At 37.1% G+C, this 27335-nt stretch overlaps 1 protein-coding gene across 1 annotated transcript in view; it reads right to left on the reverse strand.

The window, feature by feature from the left end:
• Positions 1-27335, reverse strand: part of KCNMA1 (potassium calcium-activated channel subfamily M alpha 1) — a 518607-nt gene that overhangs the window by 356504 nt on the left and 134768 nt on the right. The window contains 1 exon segment of the mRNA XM_082486073.1: positions 25528-25692. Within this exon segment, the coding sequence (XP_082342199.1) occupies positions 25528-25692 (165 nt within the window).

The following is a 27335-nucleotide window of genomic DNA, read 5'->3' on the forward strand; positions in this document are numbered from 1 at the left end:
CTGCCACACACAATGATAGCAGCACTATTGTTGAACAATAGTTTAACATTAAACACAGTGAAAACTAAAAAAATAACACATAAATACAGTGTTTCATAACATTTACTATTATGTTATTGCTTTTACATCCTTAATTTGTCTTTTTGCACTTCGGCATTAAATATTCCACTCGATTAGAAAATCACAGATTACTTTTTCCAAATTGTCTCAGAGTTCAGGAGATAAATAGTATGCTGCTACTGCACCAAGACCATGTAATGAAAGCCGTTCTAAGGCTGCATTCATGCTTCATCTGTTATTAATAATTTAAAGTTGGGTAGTAAACACAGCAGATGTTCTGCACAGAAAAACTCTGTTCAAACTGTCAGCGTCCCCACATTTTAAACAATTTGAAAGCATCTTTTAATTCAAAAAGTGGTTTTAAAAGTTACAACAACCTAAAGACTTACAGGATCTTCTTGCACACATACAATTTGTGATGTAATCAATGCTTTAATACCACTGTTAAACATGGTAGAAAAACATACAGATACGCAGATCTCAAACCCCTAAATCTGCTTTGTAACAAGGTATAGGTAATCCATAAATTTCTTAGCCAGCAGATAAAATTCAGAATCTGAGTATTACAAACCCATCACTCTGCTGCAGTGTATGAAATTACAGAATTACCTCTCTAAAGACGTGCAGAAGTTTGATCAGCTAGGTGACAAACTGGACTAGACAAGCCAGTGCCTAATCAGTATAGAGCTTATAGACAGATATGATAGCAGACAGTGATGCTATTATTGCTATCCATATACCTATATCAAAGAGGCAGACGAATGAGTGAAGTGCCCTCAACAATCTCTGTCTTGTGGGGATTTTTTTCTGTTTTGTTTTACATGTGGTACTATTTTAATGGTGTCCAATATTAAATCTGGTGTAATCCGTGTATCATTCCAACACAGGATGTCAAAGGTAAAAAAGACATTAGAAATGCTTTTGTGCGATGGTGGGTTTGAAAACCTCACAGATAATCTTGGAATTTCTACACTTCATGGTTATAGTGACTACTGCTTAAAACCCTTACCAAAGAGCTACGTTATTTACAAGCAGCACTAAGTTCACTTCAAGTCGTCAAGCAAGTAGGCATAGGAGGAGAGTAACACTCTTAAAGCACTCAGCAGGATGATGCAGAAAGGTCAGCTATGAAAGTACATTCATATGGATTTGCTTTAATGGCTCATATTTCAAAGTTTTTTTTAAGTTTTCTGGTTTGGTGTTGGGGGTTTTGGGGGTTGCTTTTCTGGTTTGAGGTTTTTTTCTTTGTTGGGGTACAACTTTTTAGGATACAATTCATTTTTATATTTCAAAGCTTAAAAAATGGCTAAGTTAGAATAACTATTTTTTTGCTTCTTCAAACCTTATTAGTTTTTCTCCACACGCGCACACACACAAAAAAAAAGGAACCATGTCTACTGTTACGCAATAATATCACTCTTCTCTTCCAAACAAAGGTAAAACAAGAGTTTTGTGATACAATCTGACAGCACTGACCAGGCATGTTATTTAGAGGAAACACTATTTGAAGGCAGGTTACCTTTTCTGGAACGGCTAGGAAAAGAAAAAACATATGATAATGTGCCTGGGCTATAGATCCCAAGATATTTCCCCTCATCCAAGTCAGCTTCGTGCCAAGTCAGACATATAGTAGCCACTTGGGATGCAAACTGAGACAATATTAGTTTATTCCCAAGTTTTCCTACCACCATGCAAAGCTGGAAAGGGGGGATACCAGATTTTATTTTTCAGTACTAGGTCTCCTCCAAAAGGAAAGGAACTCATAACTCCCCTTTCCTTAGTACTGCAAGACAAACTAGCAGAATTCGAGATTTCTTCAAATTGGCACAACTTGGCTAAGTAGTTTTACCAACTGCCTTCGACACTTAGTACGGGCTAAATGACTAAATGAAAAGTCACGAGCTTCTGAAACTGGTGTAGTAAAAGAACATAAAAAGGGGGATTTTAACTTTCTTTAATGATCAGGTACAGTACTGAATTAATATTCACTTCTGAATTTTGGTACTGACTGCCTGGGTAAACTTTCAGTATAGAATTTGAGTTTGGGTCTTATAACCTCTTTCCGTATTAATCAAACTGAAAGCTTTCTAGGAAAGCATCTGTTCATGAGCTTGTGTCTTTGCAGTGCTTAGTGCTTCTCACAGGACACTGTGAAAATCTTGTATTTTTTTTTATATATATTTGTTTCCTAAATCTAAACAAGGTTTCTTTTACTGACCTTTTTTGCCCACAGGGAATTAGTAAAACACTAAGAGCTTAAAACTTTCTGTTGGATTTAAATAGCAACCCCGTTCAACAGTTATTAAGACTGATATGACAAAAGGGCAGCTATATAAATATTAAAATAAATTTATAGAAAAAATAAATAATACACAAAGCCTTTACATTCTCAGCACATATGAAAAGATACATGGGGGAAGAACCGATTTTATTGAGAACCTTTAGTCTTGTGGTATGGTTGTTTGTTTTTTTCTTTCTTCTGCTGGTAGGTATTTCTGCCTCTTATATGACCTTTCAGCCTGTATATCATGACTGACACTATCTGTCTTTCAGAAAAAAAGGGGTTTTTTTTTGGTTTTTTTTTTTTTTTTTTTTTTTTGCTGTTGAGCATTCTGTGCTCCTTCAAACTAAAGTCTAATCTCAGCGTTGGTATTAAAACCAAAGAATGCAACAAAACTTTATCACTTGTTCCATGTTAATACCCAGAAGTTATGTAATGAATCGTTTTTACCGTAATGAACGAGTCTTACATTAGCATAGCTTGCTGGTAAAGAAGGGGTTTGTACTAGGTAACCGGTTTTGCTATTAGAAATAGAATCTCCTGGGAAGACAGCTTTTGTCAAAGTAACTGCACCTGTAGTAGGACATCTGTAAGCACAGACATTTTAGCCATCATACTCTTGGCTACTGTACTGGGGGATGAAGAGGAAATGAATAATAAAGTCAGTGATTCCAAAGTGACAGCTCGGTGCCCTGTGGTCATCATCCAACTGAACAAGCTACAATGGATTACTGTGTTCCATAAATGGTGGCACATAACCACGTAAAACGTGGCTTTGAAAAGTCAAATGTTGTGGACTCCATCTCGAAGTAGTTTTCCAGGTTGTCTCTTACGTACAGGTAAACCCGACGAAGCAGTGTTTCATACCTGTCAGAATGTTAAGTTATGCCACTTCTCTTCTGTGGCGCTTTACATCAGTGCAAGTTAAATTTCCAATCACAGTTAATTGAAATCATTATGTTGTCAAGATATTTCATAATATTAACAATAGATTGATAGTCTTTTCATGTTACTATTTCAAAATACTTCTCAAAAGAAATGTTTTGCAATTTACTAAGTTAATTAATGCATTACCAGATCTATTGATTTTAAGAGAAAATGTTGACACTAATATAATGCTTTCCTTATAAAATGTATTACCTTTTCCAAAAGACTGGTTTAACCTGGTTAAATGCAGGGGACTACCACAGTAGGACAAGAAACAAAACACAATTTTCATTTTGCTTTTCCAACTGCTATTAAGAAAGCTGAAATATGCCTCCCACACAAGAAACTCTTTACTTCTGACTGATGTCTCTATTCAGTGAAATACTATGAGACTTCATTGCTGCAATGGTCACATTAAAAAAACATTGGTTTATATAATGACAAAAATAAAATATTTTGAGGAACGAAAAACACCCAAGCATTAAGTTTTGCATTACAACCTTCCCTTACCTTGCTTTATTAGACATCAGCCTCTACATGGCTACGTTAAAAAAGTTTTCTGGAAAAATCTTATGTATAGACCAATAGATAATACACCATGCGCTAGTAAGGCTGAGGGACTTGGGTCTTTTTAGTCCAGAGAAAAGATGACTGAGGGGGGATCTTATTAATGCCTATAAATACTTAAAGGGAGGGTGCCGGGGGGATGGGAACAGTCTTTTTTCAGTGGTGCCCAGTGACAGGACAAGAGGTAATGGGCACAAACTTGAACACAGGAAGTTCCATCTAAACACGAGGAGGGACTTCTTTACTTTGAGGGTGGCAGAGCACTGGCACAGGCTGCCCAGAGAGGTGGGGGAGTCTCCCACTCTGGAGACATTCAAAACCCGCCTGGACACCGTCCTGTGCAACTGCTGTAGGTGGCCCTGCTCTGGCGGGGGGGTTGGACTAGATGATCTCCAGAGGTCCCTTCCAACCCTGACCATTCTGTGATTCAGTGAAAGGCGGCAATATTTCATACAAAACTTGCCTTTTTTTTTTTTTTTTTAAAACAGTTCTCGCAGAACACTGGATCTGTTAACAGACCTAAAAATCTTTTGTCATTTAAATTGCAAGATTGTTTATTTATTATCTAACAGAATTGATTTATCCATGCCAGTTTAAGGGTTAACACTATGTCAATAAAGAGAAACATCCTTACTGTCCTACGTCAACTCCTATAGGATACGCAACAGAAAAATTATGTGGAAGATGTCAATCATTAAAGTAATTCCAAAAGCACTTCCTTCCTGTGATTTCATGTCAATACTTTTAACAGTTTTAAATAAAAAACCAACACCCTACTTTCAACTCATAATTCATAAACAGAGAAGGAATTATTAAAATTCAATTATTTGCTACAAAGTTTTCTAAAATGGAGAAACTTCAAATTAATGTTTATTCATCTAAGTAAATTTGCTGCTGAGTATTTTATTATCAAATTAGTAAAAATTATCGAATTAGTAAGTTTAATTACGGAAATGCAGAAGCATCATAATTTCTACATTATGCATATATGATTGGGAAATAAAGAAATCTAGCAATTTGTTTAACATTTAGTAAGACAAAGTCAAAAAGAGAAATTAAGTTATCAGATTCTGCATTAAAAGATATCTTTGTCTCACAGCAGTGCTAATGAGCAAATACTACTTCAGAACACTACCAAATCTAACCCTTATACTTTAAAGCCTACATATACAGTTTAAATCACTCAATATTATGGCTAAACCCTGCTCCTAATGAAAACAACAGAAGATATACAGAATCATGAGCTTGTGTTGCCTTTGCTGTCTTTTGAGAATATACTTACTGAAGTACTACATGTATATACTTGTGTCCTTGGCAATAACTATCACATGGATCTATTTCCATATAAGCAGATTCATACATTTAATGGATCTTCAGTTCAGCAGTCTATAGGCAGAAAGCACACTATTAGATAATTCTGATAAACAATGTTTTTCTGAAACTTACTGGTTCACATTACCTTCCTACAAAAATGGGAAAGAAACAGTGCACTATTTATTTCATGTCATTTACCAAGAGAAAAAAAATGGCAGGGCTTCCAGAATGAGATACAATTAAGGATTAGGAATGAAAATACAATTCTGTAGTGATACACAGGACAAAAAGCTTCAGTGATAAGTTTGAAAATTTTTACTAAAGTTTTCAGCATCAGCTTCCCATCTTGAAACTCATAGAGACTCAATCTGCAAATAAGAGCATGGCATTCAAAACCTGAAAAGATGTCTGGAAACCTGGAATCACTACAGACAACCTTATAAATACCAGAACGTCTCCAAGCACATCAGAAGCTGCTTCAGCCAAATTTTCACTCAATCTATAACTGTTACCACCATTAAATATGAATTGTATGTGCGTACCTACTCCTGCCAAGGGGAAGGCTTGATGGGGCGAGTTTTCACAGGATTTCATTTCTACTCAATAGCATCTGACCTTGAGCCCAGAAAATTCCCTGGAGGATTCTAGCAGGCAAGTTTTTCTCCTTTGTTTTGTTTTCATTCTAAAGCCCATTCATCTTCCTTCAAGAAACATCCCACAATTAGGTTTACATTAATGATATGCATGCACATATATTAGTCTTTACATTTCTTGTAAGAAGGCAGGTGTCTCTAATTCTGAGAAAGTTTCCTTTGGCTCTCTGACAGGAACAGGCTCTTCCAAGTAAGTTATTTTCATCCTTGAAAACAGCAGACTACATCTGTCCTCAATTACACCAGCATAAATGTGGATTGACTGCACTAACTTCAATTAAATTACACTGATATGGATGAGACCAAAGTTTAACCCAGAAGCTGAAACAAACTTAAATTTTTGTTTCAAAAAGCTTTAAGTCATACAGTTCCTTAGATATTTTTTTTTCTTCTGACCTATTTTTGCCATTTTCATAATGAAGCACACTACGCATTATTTAACCCAAAGCAGTAAGCAGGGAAAGGTAATTCAAATAACACATTGGTCAACAATTCTGTATGCTAAATTATGCTTTTTATACTTTTTTCTTTTGGTTAGTGAAGACATGTACTTTGTTTTTGCAATACTTGACTGTGTTTCAACATTACTTTCAACTAACTGCTTATCATAGCACACATACTCCTGTCACCTTTTTCTACATGGAGAGTTTAAAATTAAAATCAGTCCCTCCAAAATAAATAATAATAATAAAAAAGCACTGAACACTTCTAAGTGTCTGGGTTTTTTAAGTTACATTGAGCAAAATAGCTTTTGTCCAATTTTCAGAGTACTTGTCCTCTAGTCTAAAAAGTAGAAAACATCCAAAAATGGCGAGAACAGTCAATAATAATTTGCTCCTAGTACAAGATGAAAGATAAAGCAGCAGAACTACTAATTATACACATTCATGTTTAATCAAGGTTTCCCAAGTGAAATTCATTTTTTAGCTGAATTTAGAAAAAATTCAGCTGACTAGAAAAGTCAGCTGGACTAGAACTATAGCCTAGCTACCTAGGCTATTCTTTCTAGTCATTTTTATGCAGCGTTAAACCATCTTTTTTACATGTCTTGAGCTGAAACTAACCCAGCATCCAAGAGTCATAGAAGAGGGTCAGGAGGCACTTACGGTATTCCTTTGTTATCACTTCATTTAATGTCCAAACCAGTTCTGGGACGTGGCTTTGTACTTTGTTCGAGAAATTGAAGGACTTTATATCATCCTCAGGAATAAGACTGTAGAAAATTCACTATATTAGGAAATAAAAGGCATGCACATAGCTTTCCGAAAGTGTACGAGAAGCAAAGGTTCACTGCTTTCTTTTTCACCTGAGAGATGACAGCAAGTCACAGTTTCTCAAAGTGCACTTTCAATGGTTTGCTTCTATGTATGGGTAAGGCACAAGAGATTCCAGCACATTTCAGACTAACAAATCTCATGAAGGAACTGCCCCTTTAAGGCGAATCGTGCCTTTTGTTGTCCTTTATCTAGAGTCTGCCAGTGTATAAAACAGCAGGTTTACTCCTTTGCCAGGCTCCCCCCACTCCTACTGAGGACTTGGAAACAGTAAAATAGGCACGATCCAGCTCCTGCATTTTATTGCCTTTCAGATGAAAACAACTCTGATTATCTTCTTTCGTGGCTTAGGACCCCCTACAAAAAGTTTCCCTGAGAAGCAGATCCCGTTCTCCTCTCTCAAATCAGCTTTCCTGGACTAGACATAGCCTAACATGGATAGAAGTCATGCTTTTGTGGCGTAGTCTTTAAAACAACAATTTCTGCCACTAATTTACTCCTCTTATCCATTATAAATTTTAGATAAGAACACGGAGGTAGTTAAAGGGCAAGATTTACGATAAAAGTGAAGTATTTAATCTGACACTTAAACACAGCTCCCCATCTGAAACAGAATCCTTGAACTGACGGTTGAAAGCTCCCAGTCTGGTACCAGCTGACGCATTCAATACAAAAAAGAAAATACGGCCAAGATCAGAGAACAGGAAGGACCAAGAGTTTTGAAAGTTCAAGAATAAAGCTGCTGAACCAAAACCAAAAAACCTTAAGTCCCTGCTTTGCAATAAATTATATGACTAATCAGCAAAGAACTGATCCATTCATCGTACTCTATTTAAATTTGTATCAGAAGGGACAGAAGAGCCTCCCTTTAGTACCGAGAGAACTGGCTGAAATACTCATTATGATAAGAATAATGTGAAAGTCTAGAGAAATACGGTATCAGCAGAACCAACCTCCAGAGTTCCCATAAAGTAAGGCATTGGCAAAGCCATGTGTTATCAAAATCCTCTCCGTGGAGTGCTTTAATGGCAACCACATATTATATTACATATAATATGTGTACATATATATATAATACAGTTCAGGCTGCCATTCTTTGCTGAAGCAAGCTTGGGAATCTTGAAATCTGTATCCCACAATATCAAATGGTGATGCCTAATTTATTGCAATTTACTGCAAAGAGATCACCGAATTAAAACAACAAACCAAACCACAAAAATGAGAAAACCCCATCCCCTTTATTCCCTCCCCCTTCCCCAAACCCCACACCACTTGGAACTGATTACAGCATATATTTTTAAAATACTTCCCCTCAATATCTCTTCTGGGCAAGCACGACAGCACGAATACATTCCACTGTAATACATTACAGTAAAGAAAATGTTGAAAACTGCTCAGTTTAACTTCTCGGTGATGTCCGAATAATATTGGTCAAAAAAGATCTGCCTTTCAGCAATGCCGTACGCTGTTTCTTCTATGCTTTCTGGGTTACTGATGGAATCAATGGAACTTCCCGATAACAATGGCATTACACTGAAGTCACAAAGGAATGAATGAGGTTCCTGAATCATATAACAAGTTTGGGGGGGGTTAAAAAAAGTTCTTTCACACCAACAAACAAAAATGCAAACGTTACTTAAGCCTTCTAGTGGCCAGATGCAGTTAATTTAACTCCACCGGTTTTTAGCATCATTTTCATATTTAACAGGTTGCTAACAGGTTCATTTTTTATTTTTTTTTCAAAATCACAAGGGTTTACCCAATAGGAATCTGAACACGTTATCAGTAAAATAAAAACATGAACTATCTGATCTCTTTATACATAGCTCTCTTTATACATAGGTCTATTTCATGTATTGTATTTTATATCACGGTGATTGTTTTAAAAAAGCTTGCTATTCTTGATACCCTCTGCAAACCATATCAAATTGTGATGCCTAATTGTATATTTTCAAAGTGTTTGTATTCTATATAAGGGTAAATTTATATAAACACTTAAAGGCCAATATTCATGCCGAGTCAGATGTTACTGTAATATTAAACCTTATTTACAACAAAATGGGAAAGAGGATTCCTACGTACTCATCACTGTACCTGTAACCGAAACCTAATAGCAGGTAATAAAGCTGTTTACAATTAGTATGCTAGTTCTGAAAGTACAACAAAAATGAAGAGCTATTTTCCAAGCTGTTTCACACATTCCTATTCCCCAAATAATCAGAAGGACAATAAAGTAAAGAATTCGCTTATGAGGGCAAGCATCTAATGTCAGTATTCTTAACTATACTAGATAAGACAAAGCTAAAGTCTCTCTCAATCCATTGCTTATTTTGTAGCAAACCCAAAGTTTTCAAACTTCAGCTTCAGTTTATTCCTGTAATTCCATATCAATGAATTAACTCATGAAACTAATTCTCAACTAGTAACATAAAGGTGTTATAAAACCAGATTTAACTTTTTTTTTTTTTTTAACCACAACGTACATTCTCTTAAGGGAAATCGGAAGAGATCTCACATCGGCGAGCTCTTCATTTGTAGAAGTAAAACAGTGGTTTTGGATACGCAACAGAACTGCATCATTAAAAAATAGGTCTTTCATATCAAGAGCCATCAGCTATAAAGAGACCATGAGCAACTAGTGTTGACGCCCAAGGCTCTTTCCAAAAGAGAATACATAATGAGTCTAACGGGCTGAACAGCAAGGAAAAATTCAGATTGTTTGTCTGCACCTATCAGGCCCAAAAGAGATAAAAAAGCCGAAGTGCAGAACAAAAACACTAAGGAAAAGAGCCTCTATAGTAAAAAAAAAAAAATATTTTGATAGATGAATATGCCATCTTCAATTGCAAAATAAGGAAACAAAAATAATTCATATATGGATATAGAAATATAATACGTATGCATATAGATAAACATATTTATATAAAGAGGACATAACATATTTCATAATGCTAGGATTTAATCGTACAGGACAAATTTATTTGGAACCTGAAAATATGCAGTGGAAAAGTGGGAAAAAAAAAACAAATCACTAAAAGTAAATTCCTGATTTCAGTACTTTCTAAAGCTGACTTCAATATTTTTACAAGCATGGATAATTAGTTTTACTTTTAGCTTGCACAGAAACAAAGGAAGAACAGCAAGTTTTAGTTACACGTTCAAAATCACCCAAGTTACCGTTACAGCTGAAAACAGGAACCTTGCCAAACTTCCAGGCCTGGGCTGCATTTACTGAATCACATCGCTCACATTATTTTTCGAGGGTGACAGAAAATGCTTAGGAAATTAAGAGTTACTGTTATGGACTGCACCATCTACTGTACATCCTCTAGCTGATAATTCAAAGAGAGGATAGTTTTCTGCCCAACTCACTCCGATGAATTTAAGCCAGTGGCTAACAACCTTTTCCAGTCTGGAGGCCCCCTAAAAATTTTCTATTGTACTTACAAACACCAAACAGCAACTGCAAACCTATAAACTGTTGGCTTGCTTGTCTTAGTTACTTTTCACAGCCTTCTACAGCAGCAAATTGAAAACCATCAAACAACTCGCCCAAAACAACTTTGCAATATTTACCAGGAGAGAAATTGAGGCAAATCTGAAAAAGTAACTTCACTCCAACAATTTTCTACACTTTGATAGAAAAACATCTACAGCTTTCTCAAACATATTTCTGTTGCATTTACTTCGTTACTTTTGATAATATTTTGATATATTATATATCAATATATCAAAATATTTTGATATTTTGATATAATTTTTGATAATATTTTTATTTTGATAATATTTTTACGATCCTTTAAGTATAGCAGAGAAGGACTTTAAAATCTAGTCTGACAGAGTGCAGCTTGATCACATTCATTGAAACAAACTTTTAGGCATAAGCATCAATGACAAAATTTGCTCAGGCCTTTGTTGAGAACTAAAAAAAAAAAAAAAAACAGACAGCCGTGAGAAAAAAAAATAAAATGTGAGCAAACTGATATCACGTTCATGAAAGAACCTGCTGAATTCATCTTACCATGCCTGTGCTGGGTTTCCATACGCAATACTATGCCAGGCTTTTGAGGGGTAGGAGAATGCGACAGTTCAACTTTGTTTACAGTGCTTAGAGCAGAACATAGAATTCTCTGATTTAGCTAAAGCAACAGAATCGATTGTGCCAGGTTCTGTTCACATACGCGTGGCTGCTAAACCGCAGCATGGAGTGAAAAAGGTAGCATGCAACGCTGTCCAGACAGTCTAATGACACCCAAAACACATACAGATCAATTGCCCCGATGGCACACTGTTGATTCTTTTAGTTCAAAACTCTCCATGTAAGGTTTAACCTTACAGTATTTGGGTTGGATAGATTCTAAAAATCAAAAACAAGGCACAAGGCCAGACTGCCTTCCTCTTCCTGAGGAACAGATTAAGAAAGGACAAATTATAAAATTTAACAGTTTGTGGTTTTTTTTGTTTTTTTTTTTTTTTTTTTTTTTTTTTTTAATTTTGCATTGACACTACAATGCAGACAATACACTCTTACTTGTTACCAAGATACAGGGCTATACTTTCCAAGGTACGTTCAGTACCTTCAGAATGCATGTTACGGGATTAAATATAATGGTTGACTATAACAAAGAAAACAGTTCATCTCCCTGCAAAAGCTTAGCATTCTGCCATCCTTCGCAACAGGCTCATGACAGTATCACATTTTGTGTATCACAACAATCAGAAGGCTCACTAAATCTACTCGTCTCTACAGAAGTAATTTTTGTAAGATTTTACACTGACAGGCATAATTATTTTTTTTTAACAGTACGTAGGAGTCGCATGTTTTTCAATGGGAGGACTGCGGGCATCTGACAGAACTGGGTGCCTTAGTTTGAATGCAGTCAAGACTGTCTACGCCAGGCAGGATCAGGTTCCACATTTCACCTTCGTTCCTGATGTGGTATCCCCACTCCAAGCAGTAACAACGACACTGCGTTTGAAATCAAATTTTTTGAAGTTTCAAGTAGAAATAGAGGAAGAATCAGATTATGTTTTCTTCTCCATTCTGTACCTACCCTGCCAAAATTGAGTTAGTTTTGTGAACCCCTCTCCATGACCACAGTAAGTGGCTCATTAGAAAGCACGGAATTACATTGCAGAAATTGCCTTCTCACCCATCTATCCTTGCTAGCTATGCTGAATCGACGCAATCTTCACAAGACGGAAAGAAGCAGCAGGACTGCTGCAAACTTCTGGTAAGTCCTGTCCCTTTCCCTTTTGAGAAAATATTAACAGCTCTTTCCTTTTCTCCCACCTTTCCTACTCAAACATTCCTCCCATCCTCATCCTGAGATGAAGGGAAGTGTCTGCAGGACGAAAACTCTCTTACTAGGAAGGAGGGAGCAGACATGCAAGCTTCTCCCTTAAACACATGGCATTTTGCTGTAGAGTTCTAGAAGACCCTGAGAAGTTTCAGCTTCCAGGTGAAACACATGGAACAGCCAGTTAACATTCCCTGATTTTAACTTTGAATTCACAACTTCTTCATTCTAGTTTCTACCATTAGATTTCCTGCTCCATTCTCAGAATGACAAGTAGGTTGTGTACTATTACTTCAGACTGAACCAAGCCTTCCCAGCCTCCCCAATGAGGACAACCATTTTATATATATATATATATATATAATCTAGGGAATAAGTCAAATTATCAGCAACACGGACAGTAAGGTGCGCCCTCAGCAAGTTTGCCGATGACACCAAGCTGTTTGGTGTGGTAGACACGCTGGAGGGATGCCATCCAGAGGGACCTGGACAGGCTGCAGAGGTGGGCCCAAGCCAACCTCCTGCAGTTCAACAAGGACAAGTGCAAGGCCTTACATCTGGGTCGGGGCAATCCCAAGCACAAATACAGGCTCTGTGGGGAATGGCTGGAGATGAGCCCTTAGGAGAAGGACCAGGGGGTGCTGATTGACGAGAAGCTCAACATGAGCCAGCAATGTGTGATCGCAGCCCAGAAGGCCAACTGTATCCTGGGCTGCATCAAAAGAAGCATGGTCAGCAGGTCAAAGGAGGTGATTCTGACCCTCTACTCCACTCTCATGAGACCCCACCTGGAGTACTGCATCCAGCTCTGGAGTCCCCAACATAAGAAGGACACGGACTTGCTAGAGCATGTCTGGAGGAGAGCCACAAGGATGACCCAAGGGCTGGAGCACCTCTCCTATGAGGAGAGATTGAAGGAGTTGGGGCTGTTCAGCCCGGAGAAGAGAAGGCTCCAGGGAGATCTTATTGCGGCCTTCCAGTACCTAAAGGGGGCCTACAGGAGAGCTGGGGAAGGACTTTTTACTAGGGCATGTAGCGATAGGACAAGGGGGAATGGCTTTAAACTAGAAGAGGGCAGGTTCAGATTAAACATTAGGAAGAAGTTTTCCACTTTGAGGGTGGTGAGGCACTGGAACAGGTTGCCCAGGGAAGTTGTGGCTGCCCCATCCCTGGAGGTGTTCAAGGCCAGGCTGGACATTCCCTTGGGCAACCTGGTCTAGTGGGAAGTGTCCCTGCCTATGGCAGGGGGGTTGGAATGTGATGATCTTCAAGGTCCTTTCCAGCCTAAATCATTCTATGATTCTATGAAGTCCCGCATGGATGGCATTTTAACTGATTCTGACTGAATGGCACACTACTCTTCCAGCAGTGGGACAGACATTAGACTTCAAAGAAGTGGGATTTTGCAGCTTTAGTGGTAAGCTGTGAAGTTGTCTGTGCTGCAGCGTTTGAAGCCAAAATAAAGCGTTAATTACAACAGAGAGGAACCTTCTGTGACAAAGCAATGCACATTTAAGGAGCCACATAAAGCTACTGAAGCCAAACAGAATACGCTGAGAACATTTCTCGGGAAACGTGTACATATTCAAACAACTATTAAATAACAGTTCAAAAAAAACCAAACCAAACCACTGAATATTTAAGAAGTAAAAGGAAATTGACTTTGATAGACAATATTTTGTATGGAAATTAACTATTGGTTTTTGCAAAACATCAAAATGGGGATTTTATTTATTTTTTTTTTTTAGTCCACAAGCTTAGCAGTTCATTCCATTTACCCCCAACACCTCAGAACAAATCATTGACAGCAGAGCTGCACAAGCGCATACGCAGAATTATCTTTAAAAAGATGCACTACCACATAACTGTTTTGATTACAAGCACAATTTTATTAAATATGCTAAATGCAAAGAGAAAAAAATATCAAACAAACAATATTATCAACTGCATCATCAGAGCAGCCCTTTGCATGGGAACAGCGTAAACGCCTCAAGGGGAAGCCATCTGTCTCCTCTGGTGAGCTTTGCAAATATGCCTCATCCGCAACAGTTGTGGCCATATCTTTTGTTCACTATCTGACTGTTGTCAAGAGCCTCATAGGTGGAGGGTAAATTTCTCATCATGAGGATGCACCGCAGCATTATCAGAAGGAACACCTCTGTATTTACGCACCTTCTTTCTAGCTGCGTCTAAGAAAGAAGTAGCAAGGACTTTTCCTAACTTATGTTTGACATTATTGTTGAAAAACATAAGACTGTATCACTATTAAAGACTTGTATAACAGAAGTCACCCTCTGAAATAGTAGTTCCCCTAAGCCAGTTTTGCTATAACTGTTGGAATATTAACCATGATCTTGACTTTCTCCAAATAACCATACCATTCAAAACATGATTTTTAAATGTGTTTGTTCTTCTTCATTTTAATTGATAGAGTTGCTACAGATTCTTTTTATCTAAATTAAGGTGAGTGGTAGATGTCAAACATGTCAGCAGAGTATATTTATTTCCACTGCAGGAAAAGTAACGTGCTTTATCATAATATCAGAATAGATTCTACAAGTGTGGCCATCTATCTAGAGGTCACAAAATCACCACAGCACAGCAGAAAGTTTCTGAAGAGAACTTCACAGTACGTAACTCACACAGCAGCAGCTATAAACTGACAAACACCACAGAAATAGGGCATACTACACTGAGATCTGGCTTACAAAAATAAGGCTTCTAAAAATTAGTAATTTTAATTAATATAAACATTTATCAATTGTATGGGTTATGTATACACTTAATTTTCTATTTCTCCACTTTCTGAGGTAAGAATTCAAATGCAAGGTTTTAAGTCCAATTAAGTCTAGTTCTCATGTCATTCTTCTATGAAACATACTGTTTATCCTTTTCTTGATTCGATTTTAGCACGAACACCTAAACCATCTCTACACAGTACTATTTAAAACTGATAAAATTGAGAAGAAAAAAGTATTATTTATGTTTGATTAGCCATACGCTTCATGGGAGACTTCACAGAAAAGGAAGTTCAAGATTGGCATATACTAACACTAAAAGCAAGGTGATGGAGAAAGAATTAAAGTCAGCCACCTTTCTTCCCATATTACAATGTCACAGCTGATAGTAAATAACTTCTTGGTCCTCATACTGAGAAATCAGCATGTTCTTATTTTTATTATTTTAGTTTAACCACTAATTTTTTTTTTTTCTTTTTACAGGACAAGATCCACTGCAATTACAGCAGTTTCACAAAACACAAGGTGGCTTATCTTAAAGCTGTAGTGATAAGCAATAATGATACAGCTACACTGCAGAATCCAATAGTTCAATGCCAAAAAAACACGTACGGTAAAAGAACTTTCTCTCCCACAGGACTGTGGGCAGCAGCCCACCCTTTGATCCAAAGCAAAAACCCTCCAAAACATTCATTGGTATTGTGAATAATAAATAAATATTCAGAAAAAGAAAACGCATAAACGGAACTTAAACTAGCTGCAGTTACCATAGAAACCAGCAAGACTTACTCAACACTTCCTACTCTAGTCCATTATCATTCAGCATCTCATGAACTCAAATGGAGAAGTATTGTTCCTATTCCTATGGAAACCCTGGAAATAGCCCACATCATTGTCACAGGAGATTCGAGCAACCTAGAACACATCTCTTGGATTCATTTATGTGCCATCAAAGCCTATGAAAGATTAAAAATAACTAAACAGACAAAGACCATTTCTCAATATAGAGGAGCAGAATCCAAACTATTCCCTGTGAACAGCAGGTAAGTGACAAACATTGGCAAGCAGTTTATGATCTGTACACCATCGCGATGAACAGATCCGTACAGTTACACTAACACGCTGAAAGGTACATCCTCAGCAGCTTTGCGTACTGTCTCTGTACAAACGCCCTAACTTGGGAAGACTATTCTCTTTGGTTCTTAATGACATTTCTCTTATTTGTCGAGCAGGATGAGGAAAGAGGAACTTTTATAGATGTGATGGTATACAACCTAAAATGCACACGCAACTCCATCTCAGAAGACCTAACAAAAAAATCTGCTACACAGATTCAGAAATAAGCATACTGTTAAATAAACAAGATTCATGAATATTTGAATGACTATGTATTAAAGGTAAAGATGCTTCCCCGTCACTCCCTTCTGACTAGATAAATGTCCCTTTTTTCTACTCTATTAATCTAAAGATGTAGAGAGAGTAAACTTTTGATCTAGAGACTAGAAGGTATGACTGCACGCCATAAGAAATGTCCCCCAGAGGCAGTTCAGTTGCCTATCTAGCACAGAGACAAATCTCTGACCATGTTAATATGAGGTGGTTTTTAGGAAGAACAGAAAAGAATAACTTTCTGTAGTCCATTCCACCCATACAGTCTTTGGAATACATATGTTAGAAGATCACCCCTTACCATACTCTGCAATAGTAGTTTGGTATCTGTTGCTCATTTGTCCAATCCATTTTTTGAACCTGTTGATACTGTCTACACAATCTCCCTTTCCAAAAAAAAAAAAAAAAAGAAAAAAAAGACCCAGAAGTTTGCTGATCCTCATATTAAAAAAAAATAAAAACCACTTTTTAAAAGTCTCTTAGGTTGATACCCAACAACTTTCAGAAATTACCCTTGGTTTTAGCACCTGGTTAATAACACAGTTTGGCATAGATTATCCACCAACTTCCTTTGTGAAACCTGACCACGCCCCATACCAGCCTTTTCTCCAAAGGGAAAACTCCCAGCAATTTTTACCTTGTAAGGCAGCTGTTTCACATCCTTACTGCTTTTGCTGCCTTTCCCTGCCCTTTATTCTGTCAGTGTTAAGATATAAAAATAAGGACTTCACACAGTACTCAAGATGTGGGTATATAAAGATTTTTTAGGTAGCAAATTATGTCATCTGCCTTGTTCTTCCCAATGCCCAGTCAGTCAATTATTTCAGAGAACCATCTGTAACAACGCCAAAAATCTTTCTTCAACTATATCCACCAGTTCTAGCTTCAGAATCGTGTAAGTGTGCTTTAGATTTATTTTTTTTCCCCCCTTGATACATTGCCCTGCGTCTACACACCATGAAGTTCATCTGCCCCATATGGGTGTGCTGGTATTTTCTACACTTTGGGGTTGTTATCAGCTCCTTTGTACTTTACTTTCTTCATCCATAAAATGAAAATAGTCATCTGGCTTAAGAAACAGTTGTATACTTAATTAATTATACTTATTGTTCTGTCATCCTCAGGGACATGTAGAAAGGCAAATTAATGGTTAACATAATTAGACAACTTATAATCATTACAATGTTCCTGAAATGTTTACCAAATGGTCAGATAAAATCTCATTTTTATGCTAGGAATTGGAAGCAGATTCAGTACCAAGTAGAAGAAAAATAAAAGTATACTCTCTTTCCTGAAACAGTATGACAGTAAACCTTGTACTGAAACTTTAGTGTATCTTTTAAAATCTTTCAAATCTTTCACATCCTGAGAAGCTCCAATTTTGCTTTAACTTTTGTGAACTTTATGAAAACAAGTCTTGGTTCAATGAACATAAAAAACCCACACAAAAAAAACCCACCACAAAACAAAAACCCCGAACCACTGAGGACATGGAACATCCTGGGATTCCTGCCTGTGCCGTCAGACCTGGAGGCTGAGAGGCTTCCTCCTCCTCCTCTAGTTCAGAAACCTAGAGCACAATACAAGGGAAAACAAGGCACTAGTTATTTTGGCCTAACTTTGGGAATTTATAGGTCACACCAAACCTTCCTTAACCACCTAAGAAAAATTGTAATGTCATAACCAAGAGATTGCAAAACAAATCCTGTTATCCAAAAATGGATGTGCTTCACTGTTGAAAAAAATAATGTCACGTTTGGATTTTTTAAAGGCTTGGGATAATATGAGTATGAAAGACTAAATCACTGAAGAATACATTCAGTTTCTATCGTCAAGTCAATTAATACATTTTATTCTAAATTAAGTCCTATTCAGATTAACTGCATCTTAAGAACACTACAGGTGCCCAGAAAAAACCTGTCCATTAATTCCACAAGATGACTGGCTGCAAAACATCTCCAGGATGACAAGGTCCCACAATGGAAACAAAAAGCAAGACCAAAATTGACGAGAGCTTTCTTTATCCTTGAGAAGGCTTGTTAAACTCCATATTCAAATTCCGAGATGTTGCATACTCAGGGTTGCTCAAGGTTTCGCTTCCTGCTTTGCAGATCTAGTAAAATAGCCGATACTGTCAAGAACAACGTCAAAAAAAATCTGTATGTATACCAAGAGCACCTGCCCTCTCCAAATTCATTTCTGTCAGGGATACTAAATTATCCTTTGAGCATATATTCTCATTACAGCCATGAGAGATCCGTTACTGCCTTTGGAAGCAGGAGAAACCCCCACATAATTTCTGTGCTGCTAAATTTCACTTCGGCTGCTAGGCAACTGTAACTGATTGCAAGAGGTGAAGGGGGTTTTTTTTCCCCTTCAGTAAAAGAATTGGAGTTCTCTCCTTCAGAGAAAAAAAAAAAAAAAAAAAAGGCAGCAAGAGCAAAGCAACCTGAGAAAGTATCCTGAAAAAAACAAGCAGTATATAGCATATTTACACTTTTTCCAGGAAAATCTACTATAATTACTTTATATTTAAAAATCCACTGGTTTTCCTTACTTGCATTTTTTCCAAACACTCCACCAGCTCTCAAAGCAATTAATCCGAACACAAACTTTAGCAAAAAAAAAAAAAAAAAAACCAACCACCCAACAAAAAACCTAAATAACCACCAGTACTTTTAATTTCATTGCTTCACGTATGGGTTTTTTTTGCCCTCTAGGGTACTCTTATTTGATATAACTTCTCATGAGTCTACTCTTTATGACATATTGATGGAAAAACACCTATGTCTTCTCTAAATAAAAATAACTAACGTACACTTAAGAATGTTTGCTTGAGGAAGAGTTTTGCCAATTAGTTACCTTTCAGTACCACACGTATTTAAAAATCAAACTGTGATCATTACAAACAAGTTAGAAAACCTGAAGGCTTACATTTTTATGGAGTCACAGAAAGATGCCACTCTCATCTTTCCCTGAATGAGCAGTGAGGCCTTCTAGCATTTTTAACGTTCTTCAGAAGTCCAGTCAAAGGTCTAAATCTTTCCACAGCAAACACTTAGTGCCCTCCCTATTCACTGGATGGTCTTTGATTCAGACTTTCAATCACATTCTGAAGTTTTGACACCGATTTCTCAGAAACTGTAATGTGCAGACCTTGCAAAATGAGACCCTCTGCCAAGCAGAGTCCCAAGTGTTATTACTAACCTCAAAACTTTGTTCTATCTTGCCAAAACATTTGTAAGGCTTGCATTTTTCAACCTTTGAACATCTAGGACAGTTAGAGCTGGGGAAAAAAAAGAATGCTGGATTTTTTTTTGGAGAGATGAATTGAATGTAGCAACAATTATACATTCGAAACAAACCATGTAACAGAAAATTTCTAATTTATTTTAAATGTATACTGGGGAACATATAGTCACTTTTTAATTTAAGAAAATACCTTCATATGTCACTTCCCCTTCTTTAGGTTTTTAAATGTAGTTAGTTAAGAACATTAAGAAAGCAACCCAAATAATCTAAATAACTTAGTACTAAACAACTTAATTAATATACTACTGCCACTAATTGCCGTCCCCTCTTTTCTCTCCCTCCAAGTGCTTTTCTTCCATTTCTTTCAATGCTACCAATCTAAAAGACATTTTCATCATGCAGTGATTAAAAAGCAAAGCCTTATTCACTCCATTTTAACGCAAATTTGCCTGTTTCTAACCGTTTCCTTTAGGTACTGTGAGAGACAAGGCAGTATGCCAAACCACCACATGGCGCTTCGCACAAGCAAAGTAAAGCTCATATCTCTGCTATATGTTTACAGGTCATATGTTAAAAATGGAACAAAACAACAATTTGCTCCACCAATTGAAATAATGATTTTTTTTTCTTTGGCAGTTTAAAGGAGAGTTGACATTCAGCTGTGTCCTATATTGAACTGTGGCAACTTCAACAATATACATAAGATTTTCTCTTATACATCAAGCACTTCACCTAATTAAGCAAGTCTTTTTCTTCTTGCTCAAACGATTAAAAAAATTAATTTCAGGAAGCAAAATCAGTTCATAAACACCTTTAATTTCCTGCTGCTTCAGATTAATTATGAATGTGTCTGAGTCTTCTTTGAGAAACCCACCTCAGGATTTTTTATCTTATACTTCCATCATCTACAGAATTATGTAGCACTTCAAAGTAAATCAGTATTTCCCTGAACAGATTTTAGGTAAACTGTTACCTTTTATTGTTATTTATATTTATGCCACTCAACATCAACTGCAAACAGAACCGCATGGGTTCAATTAGCAGGCTCTTAAATCATGTGCTTACGCAATTTAATATGGACAATTTTTTAAAGCAGTACATAAAATTCTCATCTACATTATTTAAGACCAAAAGTCCCATTTTCAAAGATTGCGTCACCAAGAACACGAAGTTCCAGTTCGTGCTTTCAAAACCTAAAGAATGAGGAGAAAGGGATATTCTGACTGCACAACTGCAGCCCCCACACCTTCGCCAGCTCAGTGGTCTGCGCTACTTCAGAGAACAAAAAGGGTTTCTAACTGAAGGACATCCTGGATCACCCTCTACAAACGTCTCCCTCCAAAGCACGCCCTTCAGATGAAACTGGGTAGTCTTGAGTATCCCTTTGTGCGTAAACCACTTCTGAAATGTCAAGAGTAGAATTTAGCTCCTAAAGAGGTAAGGATGTCTAGTTCTGTTTCAGTACTTGATCTCTACAATATTCACACAAACTACTGAATCAACTGCAGTATTAGCATAATCCCACGTACACGTCACTTGCACATCTATTCTGTCTAATCTTACCGTCATTAACAGACAAGAATTACATGCTCTGAGACACTAAGCTGGCACAACAATAAAACAGGTGATGGTCAGATGTTTTGAAAATGTGATGGTTTAATTATTTAGCAAGTAAATATCTCATTCTTGTTTCTCAAGTTGCCCCTCTCCAACAAAATAAAAACAAACAAACCAACCCCCAAAATTCTCTTTTTAACAAAAAGAAAACTACTCCTGCTGACTGAAAGAGCAGAAATCCGTTTCTTAATGGTTCTGTCAGAATTGATGCAAAAAACCCCGAGGAGCAGGGAACAGAAGCAACTCCTACCTCACGTAACCAAGACCTAAGGATACAAGGGGAGATATTGATGGGACCTATTTGAGACACTATCCTTTTCAATTAACCTGCACTTAGATACTCACGTGACGAGGAAGTAGCATACTAAGAAATGACAAGGCAGGAATTTCATATTGAAGAACCAGACATAATTGGCAACTTCTGTGGAGCAACACATGAAAATGGCAGCACCAATTCTTCTGTGCTCCAAAAAAATAATAAAGAGTAGGTGCAAACAACAGCGAGTTTTACAGTACAGAAGTTTTGTGCCAGGGAGACAGTTAATTCCACCAGTGTTCAGAATCACTTCCACAGAGAATGTGCGAAAGGTTAATTTGCACAATACCCATATCTTTGTCTTCACTTAGTTCTAACATGTACATGTGAAAAATACTGCCAAAATTTAAATTACAAGCCTGTTGTTTTTCCACAACGCAAAGAAAATATTGCTGGCAGGCCCAGACATCCATATAAATTACAGAAACTATCAGATACTTAAAAAGATTGATTTATTCTTATTTGAAACAGAAAATTTAATTGAAGTCAAAAGCAAAATATTTCAAGGTTTGAGCAGGTTTTAATTTCTCTTTTCTTTGTTTAGTCTTTAAATGTAATTTTTCCTCTTTTACCAATGGAATTGGAGAGGAAGAGACTAAGCATGGGTTTGGTTGGGGTTGTTTTGTTGTTTTTTTTTTTTCCTTTTATTTCAGTTACAGAACTCTTCCCTCCCCCACAACCACCAAAATGACTTAAATGTTTTTAAGAAAACAAGTGTGGAGGGGAATCATCTCTTTCAAAGATTTCAGAGTCAATGTGTTTGTCAGGATTGGATTAAATCATGTCACTGTCTCCCATGTCACAGATTATGAATAATAAGCAGCATCTCTTACTTCCCAGTAGATGCACTGAAACATATGATTTGGAAAACGTTTTTTTAAAAAAAAAATTCAAACTAAAAAAAAAGTACTCGGAAGTTTTCAAGTACTTCTACAGCTACAATGTTGAAGAAGGCTTTCTACTCTGTATTTTAAAGGTTGTCTAATGATTTGCATCTATTCTCTAAACAGAAATGTTTGATTTCACATGACAATTGGGCAAGTGGTGCTATGTTGATGTAAAGGTCCAAATTTGTTGTCCTGGTTTGAGGCACGACATTTGTACTACAGCTGCATGGATGTGAAGCTGTGACCTTTAATAATAAATTTTCCCCTGTATTTTCCATACTGTTGGCCTTTATTTTCTTCACCTGTGGATAGCCACGAAGTTTTAATATTAAAAGAGCTAATTATAGGACCAGCCACTATACAAATACTTGTTCCAACACTCACAAAGTACCTGAATGAGCTGATCTGATAAAACTTAGGAAGTTGTTTTGTAGGGTTACTGGCAAAGAAATAAAAGCTAGACCAAACATGTCAAAGACACAGTGACGGACTATAGGTCTGGTTCCACAAACAGCATTTGACATTTCACTAAGATTCACTTTAGAAAAAGATGACTGTCCAAGGTAAAAATAATAATGAGAGTTTTTCTATGAGCAGAAAACACAAATAAGATTCTACTTTACACTGATGTGTGTTCGACACTTTGCCAACTTGTCTCCTTCACTTGTCAAATAAACCCAGGCAGCGGTTACACAAGAGCCTTCAGATGATCACGCTGAACTCAAGATCAATTCTAACTCTTTTCCCAAGTCCATTTTCAGTGGACAGCCTTTAAATTATTTTTTTTTTGAAGATTAGATGTACAAGATTAAAATTAATTTCAACCCTCACAGTGTAAAAACGTACCCTAAGTTCTTTATCTGCAGATATCATACCATTTTGATTGCATAGCACTTTAAAGCCACCAGTTCTTTGATCGGGGACAGGGGGGGAATAAAAATTCCGTACTTTGATTCAGAAATATAATAGCTAGCAGCAACAGGCCACGCTAAGTTAGTAGGCATTCACGAGTAAGTCATAATATTTTCAAAACAACATACTTTGATAAAAATATTTGACTTAGCTACATTCTACAACTGCAAATAATGTGAATATTCTTTCTAGCATAAATGCTTATTGAAGCAGTTAACCTTTAGCAAATGTAAACAAAGTAAAATTTACATGAACAGTCAACGTTCATACCGGAAACGGTCCTCCAGAAATCACATCCTATCAGTTCAAATCCTGAAACTGGTAAGTGCTATATTAAAATAAATGCATCTTGTTTTCTAAACTGAACAGTATTGACTAACAGACTCAATATATCGCTACTTATTTCTTTGATGGTTAGTCATATCAAAGAGCCCTGATGTGTACAACACCTGCTGTTATACCTTGACAATAATATAGATACACTCTCAGAAATCATCTGACGCAATAATGTTGGCCAGCTGTCTACAAAAAAAATTCTGGAAATAAACTAGTCCCTTATAAATTGCAACGGTAAACTGCAAGTAGAAGAAGAGTACCCCAAAAGTCATCAAATGGAACTGAATAAGTTCTCCCAGTTCTCTTGAATAAAAATACATATTAAAATGTGTTTTATATTTTAGGTTTTGGTCTTGATTGCTGATTTCTACTTGTGCTCACATATACCTCAGTAAAAACAACACAGGCCAGTTTCTGGTTGCATAGCTAGTAGCATAGGACTCTGGTTTTGGATTACTCTAGCCGAGAGACTTAAATTAGAAAAAGAGTCATTTTGAATGCTGAAGATGTCAGGAAAACATGCAAAAGTCAATATGACACCTTTCATAAGACGATCATGTTGTTTTTTACACAGAAGACGTAATGCTAAAAGCAACAAAGCAACACGCTTTCAAGCTATTGATAGAAGTCAGCATTTCACATAAGCAAATGGGCAGAAGATATTTTTAGGAAAAAAATCATAAAAAATAATATTTTATTGCAGAACTAAACAAGACAGTATCAATTGAGCCACCTCAACTTCTCACTGTAGAAGACTTGATTGGGGAGTGCAATTTCTTTTCTTTTCCTTCCCTTTCCCCCCTACCCAAATAATTACTCTATAAACCAGAACCAACTCACAGTAAAATCTCTCTTAACCAAAGTACTCAAAGACAAAAGTTCAGTTTTCAGTTTAACCAAAACTAGTTCCAAAGTTTCACTGGCATTCTCAAAAGTTTTAAATGGGATTTAAATCGCTTTAGCTGTTAGCTTATAAGTACATGCATTCGAACAAGGAAACTAATCACACAGGAGACACCTCATACTGCGGTGAACTCCACAGAAAACCCGTGGCAATTAAGTATGATTTGACAAAGCTATAAAATAATTGTAGTCAAATAAAATGAAAACTGTAAAGTTTTTTTTTCAGTGGAACTTTAAACCACATATTAGCAATATCTGATTTGTGGCTCTATTTGATATACAACTGCTCACAGTTGAAGGATTTCTTAACTTAATAAAGAAAAAGATCAAAAGAACATAAAATCTTCACTATATTGGAAATATCACAAATCCCACTGCGTGGCCAATTCAAACTTGCTTTACAGTTCTGACGGCCACCTACATTCGTAACATACTGCTTATTTTCCAAGTTGGCTTCCATTTTTCCTAGCACAATTTTACTTCCAGACAAAATAGGCCTATAGCTTTACCACATAATATGAAATTACTAAACTCAGTGTTCGTAGCACAGTTCAAAATCATGATGCAAGAATATTGAAATAGGCTGGAGGGTGAGCTGGAAGTCCGTTTTTCTTACTTGCTGACTCTGCTTCTCTCTTGCAGTAGGAATTAGTTTGCTATTTTACTTCCAAAAGAGAAAATTGAGATTGTGTCGGTGCTGACGCAACAAACCAATCAAAAATCCTCTACTAAAGCTGGGATACCATGTTTGTTAAAAGTGTACTTTAAAATAAGAATATAGAAAAATCATAGAAAACTCACAAGTACTCTGCCAGTTAATGTCTGGGCAGATATCATGACTCCTGCCCAATCCTTCACGGAGGTCATCCATCCCACTTCTGCTGCCACATTCTCCTCTTTTTCATCTGTTGGTTTGCAGGCCCCATCTGCCTGTGTATCTCCACCACCGTTGATCTTCTGGGCCTCCTGAAAAATAAGTATTTGGGTTAGTTAATGTTTAGCAATTTGACAGTGAAAGTCAGTGTACAGTTGTGGCTAAGAAATGAAAGAAGGAAAAAAGCGTATCAGTCTTCCCGGATTCCTGCTAGATGAAATTAATCACCTCCTCGGCCATAACTCTCCAGAACTAGAAATGTTCTATGAGTTACCAGACTAATAACTAAACAGTTACACTCTCCTTGACGTTAAATCTTAAAAATATATATTTGGTATCAAATATGCTATATGTTCCTTCCCTACAAGCAGCATAATTGCCATGAGCTACATACGCAATTACAGAGCCACAGATAAATGAGATTGTCAGACATACACCGAAGGACCTTTTTGATGTATTAATTCAAAACAACGTGTACTAGGTGTTGAACATAATTTATGTATGATTTTAATTTACTACCGCTAGAATTAATTATCCGAGTAAACCTTCACTGAGAAGCATGATGCAACAAGACAATAATTGTCAAGTGTGAGGGGAACAAAATACACCACAGAGAATCTGCAGGGAGCTGCCATGCTATCAGTGAACCGGTGTTTCAATGGAAGTGTTTAATATATCACAGGAATTCTCCTGTCAGTAAGGAGCTCTCGTAGAATGGAGAGCTAGAATTTCAAGAGGAGCCTCAGCTGCACTAAGCTGCCTGATGAGTCACACGCAGAGGAATTCGTATCAGTCTCTCACGGACGCTGCAGCAAGGATGTCATGCTCTGTAACTGCCTGCTACGTGCTACAGTCACGGATGCTGCACAAAAATCAAGGGAAATGACAGGAAAAGCCAGCCCGGATTGCACAGCATTTAAAACAGATCATATGCAAAGTATCAGAGTGTGCCGTGAGCACGCCTTTGGTGACAGCATAATACTAATGACTTCCCGAATACTTGACAAGTTATGCTAAACAGGCACAGGAGAGGCAGCAAAATTCAATGCTGGGGCAAGTACTGAGCACTTGAACCGTACCCGTAGATCTACGTTAGTGCTTCAAGCACTCTGCACAGACCAACAGCTGGAAAGGTCTTGTTTATAGATGACTTGCCTATAGGCCACTAAGCAGGAAATGAATTGCCATTAATCCCCTTTGGTATATCCGTTACACAAGCAAAGATGTTTGATGCCAGTTCAGTGATTATTACCACAGGAGGAATACTACACTGTCACGGTCAGGACGCATAGCCGCGAGATGGCCTTGAGGACACAGCCGGACATAAAGGTAAGGGCATTTCCCGAGGGCAGGACTGAACTAATAAAGCAGCTGCACTGAGTCTGGCAGCAAAGGACAGTACAGCACCGCTAGAAATGTAATATGCAGACCAACAGTTGGGTTTAGAGAATCTCAGTATTGCGACTTAATTAGCTAATCAGATTCTTCTCTGTTAATCTCCCTCCTGACTCCCGGACTCTGTTCTCCTTACCAGCAGTTACAGCACAGAGCACGATGTGGCTCTATTGATAATAACAAAATATTCAGCGTTACAACAGTCATTCGCTACTTCTTATGCATATAACCAGGCAGAAGATAAAAGCTATGTTATGTTTGCATAACTGGACCTCATTCCCTGACAAATTTGAATACAGTGAATCAGATGTTTTGTACTCAGCGTGGAGAGCCCCATACT

The sequence above is a fragment of the Vanellus vanellus genome, assembly GCF_965231255.1.
Source record: "Vanellus vanellus genome assembly, chromosome: 7".
Taxonomy (NCBI): domain Eukaryota; kingdom Metazoa; phylum Chordata; class Aves; order Charadriiformes; family Charadriidae; genus Vanellus; species Vanellus vanellus.